This window comes from Anser brachyrhynchus (assembly GCF_964034855.1).
Source record: "Anser brachyrhynchus genome assembly, chromosome: 16".
Taxonomy (NCBI): Eukaryota; Metazoa; Chordata; class Aves; order Anseriformes; family Anatidae; genus Anser; species Anser brachyrhynchus.
This window is the reverse complement of record NC_137734.1, coordinates 11448928-11465859: the sequence shown is the minus strand read 5'-3', so window position 1 is coordinate 11465859 and position 16932 is coordinate 11448928. Positions and strand designations below refer to the sequence as shown.

The following is a 16932-nucleotide window of genomic DNA, read 5'->3' as shown; positions in this document are numbered from 1 at the left end:
GATCCCAGTCAGCCCGGAATGACCCCAGCGTGATCCCAGTCAGCCCAGCGTGACCCCAATGTGGTCCCAGTCAGCTCCAATGCAATCCCAGTTAACCCAGTATGATCCCAGTCAGCCCAGCAAGACCCCAGCGTGTTTCCAGTCAGCCCAGTGTGGTCCTAGCTGGACCCAGTTGCCCCCCAGTGATGCCAAGGGCCCCTTGGTGTCCACGGCTGGCCCAGGTGACCCCTGCAGCCGCCCTTCTTCCCACTCCTCCCCAATCCCACATCCCAGGATTTTATTTACAAAACGGGGCTTCGTCTGGATGCAGAACCACAGCCCGGCAGGCTCCATCTGCACAGCTCCTCCCTTCACGAGGCTCTCTGGAGCCCCACCAGTTTCGCTAAGCTTGGCTTCTCATAACCCAGCTTTCAGAACCGAGGTGCTTCCCAGCCCAACGTGACGGAGCCACAGCACGTGGAGCTGGCTGGCTCCCCCCTTCCCCAGGGGGAAACGGCTGCGAGCAGAGCACGAGGCCGGCACAAGGATGCCTCACGGAGAGTTTTAGTCTCACGGCTTCTCTGGGTGCATGCAAGGGAAGAGGATTCCGCCCAGCTCTCCTTCCCAAAATGCCTCCTTTCCAAAACAAGCCATGGCTGAACATCCAAAAGCCTCCAGGAGGGAAGGACACGGCCTCGGTGCTGGCCCTGCAGCGGCAGCGCCGCCCAAGCACGGTGGGGCACAGGCACACGGCCGGGCACGAACCGACGAAGCACCCACTTGCCGGTGTCTCGTGAATAAATGGTGCTGTTTCACCTCCCTGCTTTGCTTGATTTCCAAAGAAACGCAAGTGCTTTTTGGAAGGTGGAGTACGGAACGCAAAGCGAGGCAGAGAGCCCTGCTCCGTGGCTGCCCCACCTGCAGGGGGACGTCGGGCTCCAAGCGGGGCTGGGAGTCGGGCTCCAAATGGGGCTGGGAGCCGGGCTCCCTCCCACCGTGCCCAACTCCCCGCTCCAGGTGGCACAGCCACGCTCGCCCAGTCCCCCGTGCGTGCTTGTCAGAAACGAGAACTCCTACACGGGCGATCAGCTCTTTCTGCAGCAAGCCGAAATAGAAGCAGGGAAGCCCTTCAGCTGCACCGTGACTCATCCCTGGGACACAGCAGCTATTTCTGTAGTGCTCTGCCCGCCGTGGGGCAGCCAACGCATCGCTCCGCAGATGGGCTGCGTGGCGCAGGGGGGACATGCCCTGTCCCCGCCAGGGCCCACGGCGCTTTTGTAGGGACTGCTGGTCCCTGAGCGCTGCTGGTGGCGGTGGTGCAGGGCGGTTCACCTTCGCCCAGGGGAAGTGGAAAAGCTGTGCTGCTGCTGCGGGTCAGCTTGTTCCAGGGGAAAAGCAGCGCTGCCCCACACTGCGGACATCAGGAAGGCGGGCAGGAGTCCTGCCTAGATTAACGCAAATGAAAACAGGGAGGTGAAAAATGGGAAGGGATAAATGACTGCTCGACACGCGCCACGTGTCCACCCAGTCCAGGCTTGGCAGCCAGGCTCTCCCAGCTGGGGTTTGTTTGTCAGGAAACAACCCCGAGCACTCACAAAGAAGGAAATTCCTATCGGCACGACCTGCCACCTTCCCACCGCCTCGGCCCGGCCCAGACCAATGGCTGGAGCGGCTTGTCCCAGGGCAAGAGGCAGGAAAGGAGGTGAGCGGGGATGCTGCAGGGCCATAAACCCCTCTGGAACCACCTCCCTGCAGCGAGAGGCGGGCACGGGAGCTGGGAGACGTCGACGGAGCTCTGGGCCGCTCCTGGTGCTTTCCAGCGAGCACCACGGCTGCTCCTTCGTGCTGGGAGCACGGTGTGGCGCAGCGGGCAGCTCTGCAGCCCCGCCAGCCCTGGGCACCCTGCAGCAGAGAAGGAAGGGACCAGTGCACGTCCGAGGGCAGGGTGCCCTTACACCCAAACCCAAACCTGTCCTGGCTCAGCGCGAGGAGCCCTGTGAGTACTGCACCTGCCCCAGCAACACGGGGCAGCCCGACACCGGGCACCACACCGCGTCGGATGCCCGAGTGGGAGCAGAGGGCTTATGCAACGCAGGCCGGAGTGAAATATTTATCAGGGTATTTAAATAAGTAACACGCAGGAAGCCAGGCAGAAAGAAAGAGGAGCGAGCGCACAAAGACGGGAAGGAAGCGGCGCGTCCCAGCCACCCCCAGACCCACCGCGCAGTCCTCCCTGATGTCCCGTGCTGGTCCCCGACGTCCCTGCGAGCCGCAGCGTCCCCAGCCCTGCAGGGACACCCCCTTCCTGTCCCAGCACCCACATTTGGCCCAGGGCAGAGGCTGTGTCACACAAGAGGACCAGAGTGCTTCCCGCAGGCTCTGAGAGCCCCATTTCAAGTTAAAATAAACAAACAAACCAACCCAAAGCCCTTAGCTTTGGGTGTAGGCAACATTTCAGGCCCCCATCTGTCCCCAAGCAGCTGAGTCCAGACCTAAAGTAGAGACCAGAGTCAGTAGAAACCTTTATTAAACACAAAGCTCAGAGGAACACAAGCTTGTTAAAAGGCAGTAAGTGAAAGTGCGGCTCCAGCCCGGCCCAGGGCCCCCCCTTTCTCCTTGCCACCCCCTCCAGACCCTTAAGCCAGGGAGGAGGAAAAAAAAAACAAAAGGGGCTCAGCCCAGATGGCTGCGCGGGAATTTAAGAGAGAAAACCTGGAGACAATGTTTGGTCCTCACCGGCACCAGGGGGTGGGGATGCTCCCCGGCCCCACGCACCCCCGGGACCCCCCCCCGTCCCTGGGGGACACACGCACGGCCCCATTCCCGTCCCATCGCCCTTCCCGCGGCCACCTGGCATGGCAGGGGCTTTGCCAGTGCCCCATCTGGGGGCAAAAGCAAAGCTGGGGTGTGCCAGCAGACCCCCGCCGGGACCCTCCACCAGCATCGTTCCCCCCCCCACTTCATGCCCCACGCCTGCTCCCCCCGCCCACCACCTCCCAGGAGAGCTCCCACACGGCATAAATAATAAATAAATACCCCACGCTCAGCCGGGCACGGTGCCCTCCCCGCACAGGGGGGCTCACACCGACCCGGCCCCCCCACACCTCCGCCAGCCCCTTCCCAGCATAAGGAAACCTCCCGGCACCCCCACACTGCCGCACGCCTCCCCCCCCCCCGCCCCACGGCCCCTCCCAGGAAACGAAACGCTGTCCCCAGGGAACAAAAATAAATTAATCCAATCTATACACAGGACTGCTTAAAGCTCTGCCACGGGCACCTGCGGCAGCGGTGCAGGCACCCCCGTGGCGAGGGGGCACCGAGAGGGGAGCCCCCCCCGCACCCCAGCATCCCCCTCCCAGGACCAGAGCAGCCCTGAGCGGCGCTGGGCTCGGTCACACCACGGCGAGATGCTGGAGGGGAAGGAAATATTGCAGGGGGGGGTGGCGAGAGGGCCTGCGGCCGCTGCACCGCCGAGGGACACCCCCAGGAAAGGCACCAGAAGCCACGCAAAGGCAAAGCCGCGCCGGGTGCGGGGGGCACGGGGTGGCCGTCCCCTGCTCTGCCCCACGGCCCCTTTGCAGTGGGGGGGCTTCACCCTCGGCACCCGCCTGCCTCAGAAGTCCAAGGGCGTGAAGTCCCCAAAGTCACAGTCGAAGAGCTCGCTGATGCCCTCGCCCTCCTCCAGGCCGAAGTGGTAATCCTGCGGCTGCGGCGGCGACAGGGCAATGAACTCGTCCGCCAAGAAGCCCGAGAAATCGTCCTTGCTCTGCTCCAGGAGGGCGTCCATGGAGGCCAGCGGCGAGAGGCTCACCTCCTCAGCGGGGCACTTGCTGGGCAGCACGCTTGCGCCCGGCAGCAGGGCCTCTGTGGGGACACAAAGCGACACTCAGCCCCACGATACGCCACGAAACAGCACCTCTGGGCAACACTCCGCACCGCCACGGAGAGAGCACGCACGGCACGGCACGAGCCAACGGAAGAGCTCAGAAACATCCAGGTAATCTGCACAGCGTGGCCCAAACTACTTATGGGGCGCTGGGACGGAGGGGAACAGCGACCTCTCCTTGGCAGAGGCCTCCAAGGCTGCCGCTACTGAGCTCAGCACAGCGGGCAGCCAGCACAACGCGAGGGCGGAGGCCAGGCCACCCGTAACAGGCAGCAAAAACGCAGCCCGAGCATCGCCTGCAGCCCCGCACCCTCACCCCAGGGCTCGTGGGGCTTGAGCCGTGGTGACGACGCTGTCCCCGTGCCGCGGAGCCTGGGCATCGCCCCCAGCCCCGGCCGCCCACCTTGCTCGCCGGGCAGCAGCGGCATGTTCACGTCCTGGGCGGGATGCAGGAGAGGGGAGGCTCTGGGCTGCGACGAGCCGGGGGACAACTCCTCCGTGGGCGCTTTGAAGGGGCTCTTGACGGGGCTGCAGACCCCCGAGCTGTCCTCGGGGCAGAGGAACACGTCAATGGGGCCCTGAGTGCTTTTCACGGAGACCTGGAAAGCCTGGGGAAAAGGCAGGACGGGTGAGACACGGTGCGTGGGGACACCCAGGGAGCCCAGGCGGGGTTTACCAAGGGCTCTGCAGAGCTGGGGAGGGACCGGGGGGCCCCCCGCTCACCTCCGTCGGGTCTGAGACCTGGAGCTGGGTCTCCGGGGGGGCTTTGATGACCATCACCATTTGCTCGGAGGGGTCCACAATGCTCCGGAGGTCCTGGCAGGTGACGTAGGCTGCGGTGTGGCGGGTCAAGGAGCAGACACGGGGACGCCTTCACGCACCGAGCCCCGCGCGGGTGACCGCAGGCACCGGGGCTCGACCGCCCCCAGCCCTCCAACCCCGCCAGACCCGGCCCGGCCCCGCACGGAAGGATATTGCTGGTTGGCGGGGTCCTCGGTGAGCAGCCGCAGCTGCACCGTGCACGTCTGGATGAGGTCGTCCAGCTGCCGCTCGGCCGCCTGCAGCTCCCGCAGCTCCTCCAGCAGCTGGTGCTGGCTGGAGGCCCCCGCGGTGGCCTGGCTGCCCCTGCAGGACACACGGGGCTGTCACCTCCCCCCCGGCACTGCTGCTGTCCCACGCAGCCATCCCCCCCCCCCCACGGCCATGGCCATCACTGCCAGTGCTCTGAGCGCCACCCTCCCCGCGCCACGCTGCGCTCAGCCCAGGTGGCTGCCAGTGTCCCCCCCCCATCCCCGGGGACATACAGCCACTGGATGTTGTTCTTGGACTTCTTGGTGATGAGCTGGATGCCCTCCAGGACGTTGGTGATGTCATAGATTCGCCTCTTCTGCACCTTCAGCACCTCGGCCGCCCAGTTGAGGTCCACCACGCCATCGGGCGACTTGCTCAGCAGCTCCAGGAAGCGCTTGGTGGTGAGGTTCAGCGAGGTTTCGTAGCGGGACTTCTCCCCAGGAGACTTCGCCCCTGCCAGCGGCCAAGGACAAGCAGGATTTAGGCGCCGCAGGAATCCAGCCCCGGAGCCGGGAGGCCCCCAGACCACCCCGGTGCTGGTGCCACCTTGCTCAGCGTGCCACCAGCGACACCCCAAGGTCTATTTTTTGGGGGCGGGGGGGTCCTCCCCAGGAAGGCTGCTGCAGGACCCTGGGGCACGGCTCTGACACCTGCACTCGACTGCGAGTGTGAGCTCAGTTGCGGCACCGAGGTGCCAGGCAGGGCTCGGTGGCTCACGCAGGGACGCCGCAGGGTGGCAGCCGGGTCGGGAGGCAGGCGCGTGCAGGAGGCTGCGGTGACAAGCACAGCCCCAAGCCCAGGGGAAGGGACGGAGCCCCGCAGACGGGCAGGGTGGCCCCTGGAGGGGGGCCTGGTCCCCGACCCGGCGCGCAGCGGCGCAGGCTGGGGACAGCGCGGCCGGAGCAGGACCAGCCTCGCCCCCGGGAAGCGGCGCGGCGGGGCCGGTACCTTTGCCGGGGTTCCTCGGCCTGCCGCGGGCCGCCGGCAGGCTCTCGGCTATGTACTGGTGGTCCGTCTCCAGATTCAGCTTCCGCTTCACCTGCGGGACAGGGGCTCCTCAGCGGGGCGGGCAGCTCCGGGCGGGCACCCGGCCCCCCGCGGGGAGCTCGGCGCTGCCTCCCCCCGAGCGGGGCTTCCGGCGGGCGGCCCCGCGCAGCGGCCCGGCGGGAGGCGGCCCCCGCCGGCGGCTTCCGGAGCGGCGGCGCCCAGCGGGGCCGGGCAGGGCCGCGCTCGGCGGCTGTCCCGCGGGGCACCGCGTGGCACGGCCCGGCCCGGCCCGGCCCGGCTCGGCCCTGCCCTACCCGGCCCGGCCCCTCGCCCCCCCAAACCCCCGCCCTCGTCCCGCGGGTTACCGGCGGGCGCCCCAGGGCGGGCCGGCGGGGCGCGGCGCCGGGGCGGGCGGGCTGCGGCGTGGCGAAGAGCAGGAGGTCGGCGTCGGGGCGGCAGCCGCCCGCGGGCTCCTCGGCGGTAGAGACGATGAGGAGGTGCGGGGAGGCGCTGCCCAGCAGCGCCGCCAGCCCCGCCGAGCCGCCCGCCGCCGCCGCCATGGCTCAGGTGCCGGGCGGCGGGGCCGGGGCCGGGGCCGGGGCGGGGGCGCGGCCCATGCCGGGCGCGGGGCCGCTCCGCGCCGCGCCACCGCCGGGCAGTCCCGCGCTCCGGCCCCGCGCGCCTTTGCGCGCCAAATCCTTTTTGCCGCGAAAGCGGCGCCAGCCTCGCCGCGCCCGCCCATTGGCTGCGCCCTTCGCCCGGAGCCGCCCCATTGGCCGGCGCCGCCGGAGCGAGGGGAGGTGCCGGCCGCCTATTGGTCGAGCTGGGCGGCGGCGGACGCGCTGACAGGAGGCCAATCGGGGGCGCCGAGCCGAGGCGGGGGCCAATCGGGGGGCGGCTCCGGGACGCGGCGGGGGCGCGGAGCGCGCCCGGGCCTTAAAGGGGAAGCGGCGGCGGCCGCGGGCACGGCGCGCCCGGAACGGCCCCGGGGGCGCGGGCACGGGCACGGCCCCTCCGCGGGGCGCGGGAGCCGGGCGGGGCAGGGCCGTGCCCCCCGTCAGCGTCCCCGGGTGCAGGGCCCCGATAACAGCCCTGCGTGGGAAGGCAGAGACTAAAAGAACCCAAACCCAGGGTGTCTAACCCCAAAACGAACGTGGAGGCGGGGCCTGGAGGCCCGCTGGGCTTCGGGTGAAGGGCTCCGGGGCTGGGCCGGGCTCCCCAAGCCAGGCACGGAGCCGCTTTCGGGCTGCGTGGGCCGCAGGGGCTGGGCTGGGCGCCCCGGCGGGTCGGGGGCTCTGCGGGGCTTCTCGCTGCGGGACGTTCCCCCGCGGCCCCCCGCGCTGCATCGCGCAGCCGGGGCCGCATCCTGCCGCCTCTCCCCGCCACGCTCCTTCGGCAGCCAAGAGCGCAGGGCGCCGCCAGCCCGCGTCGGGGCGGTGAAGGCAGTCGGTTAGCAGCCGGCCCGGCCGAGCCCCGGGCGCAGCGCAAGCAACAGTCGGACCAGCTGTTTGCCCGTTCAGTGCTCCTCCATCGGGGGGGGGGGACACAAAAGCCAACCCCGAGGGCTGCCGGTGCTGCCCGTCCCTGGGGAGCCCCGGCCAGGCGAGGCAGGGTTTGGGAGGCAGCTGCCGCGCCAGCTGCTCCCGCTCCGCTCACAAAGGCCGGGGGCAGCTGGGGGGATGACGACCTTAGTGCTTATTTATTTATTTTTATCCCCCCCCCCCCCCGATTCACACGGCGGTTTATTCAGAAGGAGCAGGCCGAGCCCCGCACCGTGCCCCCCGCGCGGCTTGGCTGTTTCGCGGGGCCGCGGTGCCAAATCTCGGAGGCTTTCAGCGCTCGTGGCGGTGAAAAAGGGCAGATGCGAGGACAAATGGGAGGCAAACCGTCGCTGCAGCAAGTGCTGCGGGGGAACGGAGGACGGGGGCTTCTCCTGCATGCAGATGAATCCCCCCGGCACAGCTGCAGGGGCCACGCTCCCGATTAGCCGCCCGCCGGCTGCTGGGCCCAGATAAACGCCGGCCGCTGCGCCGCAGCCCTCTCCGTCGCCGACAGGGTCAGGAAGGCTCCTCGTGCTCTGGACACCACCGGGATTTATCCCATCGCTGTCACGATTTTCGGCTGCCTCCGAAGCATGCGTTGGGTCGGGGGCTGTAAGGGCGTGCGCAGGCAGCTCCCGGCCGCGGGAGCACGCAGCAAGGAGGGCCGGAAGGATGCGAACCTGCTGGCAGCGACAGGCCGGACCCAAGCTGTCCCGCCTGCCCCCAGCCTCAGGAAGGTTTGTATCACAGCAGCGGGGCTGCCCCCAGCTTGTGGCTGGGGTGCCTGTGGGGTCCCCCCCCGCCATTTCAGATTCCCCCAAAGTGATTGGACCCCTGGCTCTGATCCTGGCTTTTTCTTGCTGGAAAAATATTTCCAGTTTATTGATCTGTTTTTTTTTCATTCGGAGATCCTAACGGTAAACCATTTTCTGGTTTGGAGAGCTTTGCTGCTGCAAGGCCAGTGCGTTGCGTTTGGAGAGGCCAGAGGGGTTGTGCGGGCCTGCAGCCTGCCTGCAAGGCAGGCTTCCCTCATATATGCAGCTGGAAGGATGTGGAAGAAGCTGCTCCATTTCTGACTGGGGCTGGAGCACCCCGTGCTCATCCAGCCTTAGCATGCAGAACCCCCAGAAGCATTTACTGTCCTCGTCAGCTGCAGCTCGGTCCCGCTCTCTGCGGCTCGCGCTATGAACTGTGCTCAGCTCGCGCACCGGCACAACCGCACCCGCACGACTTCCTCCAGCGGGCACCCTGCTGCCGCTGCCGGTGGTTTGTCTCGGCTGGTGGCACGGAGGCACCGAGGAGAGGAGCCACTCGGCTGGTGGCACCTCTTCTGCTCCGTGTTTCCTGCTGGGCTTCCGCCTTCACCCAGGCGCACGGCTGGGCTCCATTTCATGCAGGCGGAGCTCCCCTCCCCGCAGGTGCCCAGCACAGTTACTGGCACTGCAGACCCAAAGGGCAGGTGAGGCCTCAAAGCCTGTGGCTCGTTCAGTTCCAGCTGGCAAGGAGGCATGGCCAGGACCTGCCTCCCTCACTGTGCCGTACGGAGTTCCTCACCTAGGGGCTGCTTTGGCTCCGCTGTCACAGCTTTGACCTCTGTGGCATACCTCCTCTGTAGCTCTCAGCTCTGAAGAGGCACCCAGATCATTTCTGTATGTCCTTATTTTTCTTAGCTAATGGGAGAGGCAGACTCAGCCCTGTGTTCTTTGGAAGCCGCATGCTTTCTGAAACCACCTGCCCACGTCAGCGATGGGCTGCAAGGTACCGAGGAGCAGCCTGCCCTAAAACCACCCCACCCCAGGGATCCCCAAAGAGCCAGACTGACTTTTCATGCTGCAATGCAAGAGCCAGTCATGTTCATTCCTGCTTAAACCAAGCACGTCCAGTTGGCACACGCTATGAATCGCACAGCCTAGCCCCAGTTTGACTCACTTGGTCTGAAGATACAGCAACACTCGAGAGGTCCAAGCAGCCAGTACATGGGAAAGTTCGTGCTTCAGGAAGACGACATCCGCCCCGGTTTGTCTTTGGGGACAGGATCCTTACCAGGGGCTGCAGCAGTTCAATCTGACGGCTTGGTAAGCCCAGCACTGGCTATTGGGAGCAGGTAGCGTGAGGGCACTGCTCATTCGAAAAACGCTCTGTGCATTACTTCTCTACAGACAGGACTAGTAGCACGCAATAATTAAGCATTACTTTAAATATTTTAGCTTCATAATGATGACAGTAAAAAAAGTCAAAAAATTAGTTTATTATTATTATAGAAAGCACAACATGATCTTCAAAACCCAACTATACAGAAATAATCTGCAAATGAGGTGAGCAGAACTCTTACATCAGACTGACTGCTGCACCAACTGCACAGGAAGCCGATTCACAGCAGAGCTACCCCAAACCCACTGCCCCTTCCTTCACACCGCTTAAACCCATTGGGGAGTTACCACAAGCATTCTGATTGGCATCATCACAAGTTACCTGAGTTTATGGACTTAATGTTATCCTATGCCATCAGACAATCAGGACCTGGATTACACGGCAATTATGAATGAAGAATACATACAGCGAGGCCAAAAGCAGAGGTAACAATACTGGCATTATAGAGCATTTAATTTGTTTTTCCCCTCCTCATCACTAGTCTCATAAGGAAATGAGAGAGAAGCAAATTCTAAGTAAAGGAAAAAAAAGTTACCTCCTCCAGCAATCTGGTGTGAACATACAGGTTGAGAATTCAAGATTAGCACCCCTAAAATACTAACAGTGGCAGCCAGACATGGCACTGGGCAGCATTACGCCTCATTTTTTCTACTCCTTATCAGGTGGATTTCAAAACCAGCATCAGAAAAGTGAGCACAGTCTGCTCAGGTTAGCACGATCCAGGCAGACAAACACAACCTGACAAATAGGAAACAGTATGCGGCTCAGGATATTTTCCAAAGGTCGTGTTTGTGCTGAGGCAGTGAAAATGAGCTTGAGTCATACCAGTTTCTCCTTCGTGAGGATACCTGCAGTGGTTACTGGTTACTTCACTAGCACCAGCCATCCACAAAGGCTCCCGACTGGCTGCAGAGCTCAGAGTGTGCGGGGGATCTTCTAACACCTGCTTTCGGTCTGCTTCAGGAGGCTGAGGCCATCCCATCATTTCCACCCCCCTACCCAGCTCGGTTTAAAGCAGAGCTTAAACTTCTCCACCGGGGCAAGGAAGTCTTGCAGCACCGATATCAAAGATCTTCTGCAGTTTTTCTTTCAGAATTACCCTCTCCTTAACTGAAAAGATCAGATGCAGTACCTTAGCTAAACCAAATATCACGCACCCATTCAGCTTTCACCTTTGTTAAATAATGTAATTGTCCTGGAGATGTTTCTTTCAGCAATCCTGAAAAAAACACGCTAATATAAGAGCAATTTTCCAAAGAGAAGTGAAGCACAGCAGGTATGCTAGGGCAGCATGCGGCGGCTGTAAATAACCCTGAGCTTGCTTTGTTCACTCATAAAATAAATGATTAATAGCTCAGGATACAGTCTGCTATTCAAGGCTTGGTGAAAACTTTTGATCAGTTCAATTCATTAACCTTTAAAATTCCCTCTGTAAAAGAGACTTAAAATCTGAAGGAGGAGCATCAATTTAAAATGAACACATCAGTTTTATCCAGAAATCCCAGTTTTTGAGAAACTGAGCTAAACACTGAGATGCCCTGCTTCTCTTTCGAGGCACTCAGCATCTCGGAGTCAGGTGCCTGAGAAGAAATAACAAGAGGAAATAAGGTTGACGTAGACAAACAAAAGCATGTTCATCTTAAAATTCAAAACTGATCAGGGTTGGGGAGAAAAACCGGCACTCCTTTGTGATTCCTTAAGCATTTGGCCGATTCGCAGGTGGCTTCCCAACTGTCTCTTTATTCCTTTTGGTTTTAATGCTAATAAAAAAGAACACAAACAGGGGACTGGATTCCTTACACAATGCACTGGGGGAGGGCAGGGAGTGTCACTTATGTATCCAAAAGTCTGACTCAGACAAATTACTTCTAGTTCGCTTCCTTACTACACGCCCGCATTGTTCCGGCACATCGGCAGCATAAGGGGTCCATCCCCAGCTATCTGGGGGCAGAAGCAGCAATGTGGCCTAATGCCGTTAAAGACCCGTCCCAATTACCTCCCCGGGGACGGGAGTGACTTGCAGCTTAACGCCCTGCCTGCACACAGCGGGAACACAAACGGTCCCCGAAAGCGCAGCGGATGGCTGCTGCCGCGCAGAACCTGCTCCTGGGACGAGCTGCAGTTTGTTTTCCAGGGCCAGCAGCTGGTTCCTGGGTCACAAGTACAGATGGCCGGAGTCTCAGGCACGATTTACTTTGAAAGTGAGGTTGGCGATGGATTCCCGAGAGAAAAAGGGCATTTTGAAGCAAGGACAACCGACGGCCGCTGTTGCCAAGTTGCTGCTAGAGCCCTGCTGTTGGCTTGATTCTGCCACCTAGAGAGGACAGAGGTACTGCGCGGGGTGGCATAAAAAGGACAAGACATTTCCCTCCTACTTCACAGGCAGAAAAGTGCTTCACAAGCGGATGCACAACTACTAGCAGAAGAACATCGGCTCACGTGTAAGAGAACTATAAGCCTTTCTCCAGGGAGAACGTCAGCGATTCGTCCAAAACGTTAAAAACTTCAAATAGACACAGCTCACGCGTGAGCCAGGCCGCAGCGTGTGCTGCAATAATTACACGTGGTCACGGGTTTGTCAGTCTAACAGTTTCAGGAAGAAATTCTCAAGCCATTGCTCCGAGATTCTGGAAGGGTTTTCTCAAATCCCATCAAAGGTTGTTCAGCAACAGTAGCTCAATATTAACACGCTCGTTCGGAACAATATTGAGGCTTCTGACACAAGGATCAGGTGCAGCACTCTCCTGTCAGGACACACGGCTTCAGGCATCCACCCGTGGAGCAAATAGAGACGTGATACTTATAAAGAAATCAGAACTCAGCTACGGCTTCATTTTTTTTTTCTCTACTTGAATCTTTGAGATCACTTAGACAAAAGAAAATATTTAACTAGAAAGAAGCGCAAAAACAATTCCTGACTTCTACAGGCCCAGAAAAATTGACGAAATACTGCTCTGTGTTCCAACTCCAACATTCCAGAAGGACCATAACAGCAGGTAAAGGGACCACAGGCAATCATGACGGTAAAGTAATACCTCGTCTTCTGGGCACGAAGATGAGTATGTCATGGATCTGCACGGGACGAGCACAAGGACGCTTCCATCTCTGCACTGCGAGACTTCACAGCGCACGTAGCTCTCCTCGGTGTCAGATGCGGGTCGAGACTGAATAGAAGACTTGATTTCTACTCAACCTGAGCCTCTCTGGATGCGATTCGATCCGGAACCTCACAGCAACAGACAGGCTGTGGGGAGGGGAGCATTCAACTCTCCATCTTGTTGACAGAGCGTGGAAAAATAAAAAGCAAAGCAGCACTCAGAAGATGCACAGTAGTAATAAAAAAAGGTTAAGAGATGAAGGAAAAACATCTTTAAGATATCAAGAATTTTTTTTCCCTACACAGAAGGTACCTGAACTTGGACTTCCTATTCCAGTCATACCATTAAATACAACAAATCGCTAGAGCTTGGATTGTAAAGAAAAGACTGCAAAAAATGATGAAGAGCAGCATCAGTGGGATTATGAAACAACAAGGTCAGGATGGAAAAGTGGATGTGTACACGGACAGCTAACTTCTTTTAGACAACAGAAGGTAAAAGAGGAAGAAACAAATAATACCGACTGAGACAAAAGGGAACAGTTAGCACAGGGAGCTTAACGACTCTTGTGATATCACACTGCAATCATTCCTGACAAACTGGTTTCATGTACCATCATTAAGCGAATGAATGGTGTAGTGCCACATATCAGTGCTTAGTACTATTAACAGTTTGATTTCATCAACTTTAAAAGTTTTTGTTTTGATGAAATGGAGCATTTCTCAGCCGTCCAGTGAACCCCCCGTGAAAGCCCAGCGCTTGCTGTTCGTGGGACTCAGCAGGGCATTTAAAAGGAAGATCCACCTGAATACTCCTCCGTGACCCCAGCCCGGCCCAGCAACGAGACTGCACCAGCTCGAGGTACATTCGAGCTTGATGACACCTAGCACATCCCACTGTTGCGGGGGGTGGACTCTGGACCTCAGAGAAACCCACGGGCTTCCACCAAACTGAAAGTGCATCTCACTGCTACGTATAAAGTATCCAGCGTGACAGCCGAGGGCACGCAATGTGCCTCGGCCTGTTTTCAAAGGAGTCTAAATTGCGTAACTGTTTTTGGTATTTAATTCAAGCAGCTTTCAAAAGCTTTACAAATAAGTCTTAAATAATTACAGGGTATTAAGTTAGTGCACCGGGTAGAAAGACAGATTCAGCCCAAGTGGATGAGAGAAACTGAGAAAAAAATATTCCTTCCAAGCCTGATTTACCAGACTTGTACGAGAGAATCTTAGAAGTTTTATTCTCAAACATCTTATTGCCTCCCCAAGGGAAGAAAGATTGCAGAGGAACTCTCTTAGGGAGCACACAACCATCCTTGCAATAGTTTAGAGATCAAGAAGTTACGTCTCTGCTTCCAGAACCGAGCAGGGCTCCCACTCCCATCTTCCCACGACAGGGAGCACGGCAGCACAGAAAAACGCTTCCATCTTGTGAGAATGCAGACAACTCCTTGAGCATTTTTTCATGATTAGACCTATTCCCCAATTACTGTCAAGCTGCCATTTTATAAGTGTATTTCCTTTCTTAAAAGGAAACAAAAACCTAACCAAACAAAAAAACATTCATAGTAAAAATAAGGCATCTTTAAAAGAAGACCGATTTTAACTGAAGGTTCCCAAGGCATTTTACTCTCCCTGAGGCATTGCAACAAGTTTCTGTGGGGTATTAACTCGCTCTAAACAGAGCTAATAGAAGCCTAATAAGAACATTTTGGTCAGGACACAAGAGGCAACTCTCCTTGATAGATATTAAAAAAAAAAAATCAGTCGAGAGCGACAGAATAACCTTTTCCCTTAGCTGCTGGAAGGTAGCATCCCATTCGCAGGTGTTTTCCAAGGAACCAGCTACTCGCTTGCAGGCCTTTTGTTGTAAATGAGGAAGTCAGAAATGTCGTGCCACACGTCACTGTCGTCATACAGATAGGTCATGGAGGCCTGCAGAGACGGCTGCAGAGTCTGTCGGTGGTACTCAAAGAGCCAGAGAACTGTTCCCCATACCAGAGCAGCAAGGAGTGGAAAGGGATCCTGCTTTGGCTGCGAGACATAGCCCTTTTCCACCGCCAGCCGAGACAAGCCAAACAGGATACGAGACAGCAGGTACATAACGATCTGCATAAAGAGAAAACCCAGAGAACATTAGGAAGAGAACCTAGCCAGTAAGTCTGGTCAGGGGAAGTGATTTAGAAGTGATAAGCTGTGCAAGAGAGGCAGGAACAGTTTACCCAATGTAACAGCAAACAGACCGTAGGTTCACATATCAAAAAATCTTAAACTGGAGATGTTTGTGTCTTCCTTGTGTCCTCAAAGCCTTGCTTCCCTGCAGGTGCTCTCATTTAGTAAGGAGTAAATTACACCTGATGCAACAGATCTTTGCAGTTGCAGATCAGTTGCACAACTTTCATCTTTGCTAAGTTAACACTACCCCAGATGCTGCTGTCGATAGTCACAGAGCAGCCCTGTCAACCTGCCAAGCAGATACAGACAGGCTCGGTGTTACAGCACATCCTAAAACCAGACCGAAGGTGCTGTCTTGCAGGGGATTGCACAAGTAGAACGCTTCTGATTAATCTGTGTCTGTGTTTTTCTGACCCAAACTGAAGCCGGTAACAACCAGCTCTAGATCAGACTCCCCCTGAGCAGTTTTTGTCAGTTTAACCAATTCAGTTAAGCGTAGCTCTGTAACCAATGGTTTTCTACAAACAACAAAGCTCAAGCTTGTGGGTTTAACTCTGCAAGCAAGCAGGCCAGGAGCGCAGAGGCAGGCGGTTACCACAGCTCAGAGAACGTGTGGGGGAACCAGGTGGCTTTGGGCTGGGAACCCGTCATCCTAGATATAAGTGCAACTCTGGAGGCAAAGCAGGGCTGTTAGCTCTCAAACTGCACGCTCTGTCCCGGAGGCACACAGCCACCTCTCCCAGCACTTGAGTGCAGAGCAGTCAGAAAGAGAGCTTGTGCAAAGAGGAATACTGTAAAGCGGTCCTGCCGCACAGCGAGGACCACCAGGAGCATGCCACACTACACCGGCCAGTTCCTGGCACATAACCACCCATCCGTTAGTCTTTTTTGTCAACCCAACGTTTAACAAAGACATTTACCTGGCTGTTGATGGGATTGTTCTCACCAAACACTAACCAACCCCCAATGCAGGCTGCAAAGAAAGAATGAAATGGAATTTTTTTCCCCTGTAGCCAGGACTGCAATGCCATCAGCCCCTTGTAGGTGAACACAAAATACGCCAAGTTCCGGGAATGAGTGTACGTAGCCTGAGCAATCGATTTCAGTTTCTCTCTTAAACTGAACAAAAGAAACAGACAATTAGGAGAGCAAACAGGCAGCATCACCAGCGACCAGCCCGGGCCTTACACACCTCTGGCCTGCCCACCTCGACCATCAGCTCTGGTACCCCAAGAACATCTTCTGCTTTGTGAGGGGGGAGAACACGGACTCAGGGGCACCCATCCAAATTCAATCAAAGCTCTTCTCACGTTGTGCTTTTGTTTAATTCTACAAAGGCCCAACCCCCAGACAAGTGAGTGACCTGCGTGACTGTATCCATTTGTGTATGTGCTTGCATACAAGTTATCCTGCCTGGTTACTGCAACAAGGGGCTAGGAGCACGGCTCGCGTGTCCTCCTGCTTCTAGACCTGGGCCTTTTGGGAACAACGAAGACGGAGCAACTGAGCAACAGCACCCCAGGCAGCACGGAAGCAGGGCTGGTACCTTCCACTCCTGAACAGGAAAGTCATCACCAGGGCGTGGGGGGCACGAATTTTTGCTCCGTAACTGTAAAAACGAAGAAACATCTCGGAGTTTTTGTGCGATACCACCCAACGAGCCCCCCACCGACACCCAGAAGACGCCACCGAAGCGACCGCGGGGTCCTTTACGCCCCTTTACCCACTCCAGCCCCCCCCCACCGGCCGGGGGCCGGGCCCGGAGGGCGGCAGCAGCGCGCCCCGCAGCCAGCAGGGCCGGCGGGGCCCCGCGGCGCTCCCACCGCACCCCCCACGGGGACGGGGCGCACACCCCCGGCCCCCCGCACTCACACGGCGCCGTTGCGGAAGCCCTTGAGGACGGCGAGCGCGGCGCGGTGGCGGCGCTGCCGCAGGAGGGCGTTGACGGCGCGGAGCAGGGCCCGCAGCGGGACGCGGGGCGCGGAGCCCGGCGCTGCCCCTCCGCCCGCCATGGCGCCGCGCACACCCCCCCTCCCCTCTCCCCA

At 58.7% G+C, this 16932-nt stretch overlaps 2 protein-coding genes and 1 long non-coding RNA gene across 3 annotated transcripts; 1 reads left to right on the top strand and 2 right to left on the bottom strand.

Annotated features, from left to right (window-relative positions):
- Nucleotides 1-2477: 2477 nt before the first annotated feature.
- E2F1 (E2F transcription factor 1) lies at nt 2478-6548 on the bottom strand. The gene is made up of 7 exons (XM_080557876.1): nt 6289-6548; nt 5885-5975; nt 5170-5389; nt 4841-4990; nt 4589-4703; nt 4269-4473; nt 2478-3843 (listed from the first exon to the last, which is right to left on the bottom strand). The coding sequence occupies exons 1-7, from the start codon at nt 6481-6483 to the stop codon at nt 3593-3595; spliced, it is 1227 nt and encodes a 408-aa protein (XP_080414002.1). The 5' UTR covers nt 6484-6548; the 3' UTR covers nt 2478-3592.
- Nucleotides 6549-7406: 858 nt separating this feature from the next.
- On the top strand, nt 7407-11504 carry LOC308178798. Its single transcript, XR_013939972.1, has 2 exons — nt 7407-8201; nt 9135-11504. It is a non-coding gene; the product is annotated as an uncharacterized lncRNA (long non-coding RNA).
- On the bottom strand, nt 9694-16930 carry PXMP4 (peroxisomal membrane protein 4). Its single transcript, XM_080557877.1, has 4 exons — nt 16760-16930; nt 16434-16496; nt 15808-16006; nt 9694-14821 (listed from the first exon to the last, which is right to left on the bottom strand). Exons 1-4 carry the CDS (start codon nt 16897-16899, stop codon nt 14558-14560), a joined length of 666 nt encoding a protein of 221 aa, XP_080414003.1. The 5' UTR covers nt 16900-16930; the 3' UTR covers nt 9694-14557.
- Nucleotides 16931-16932: the final 2 nt, after the last annotated feature.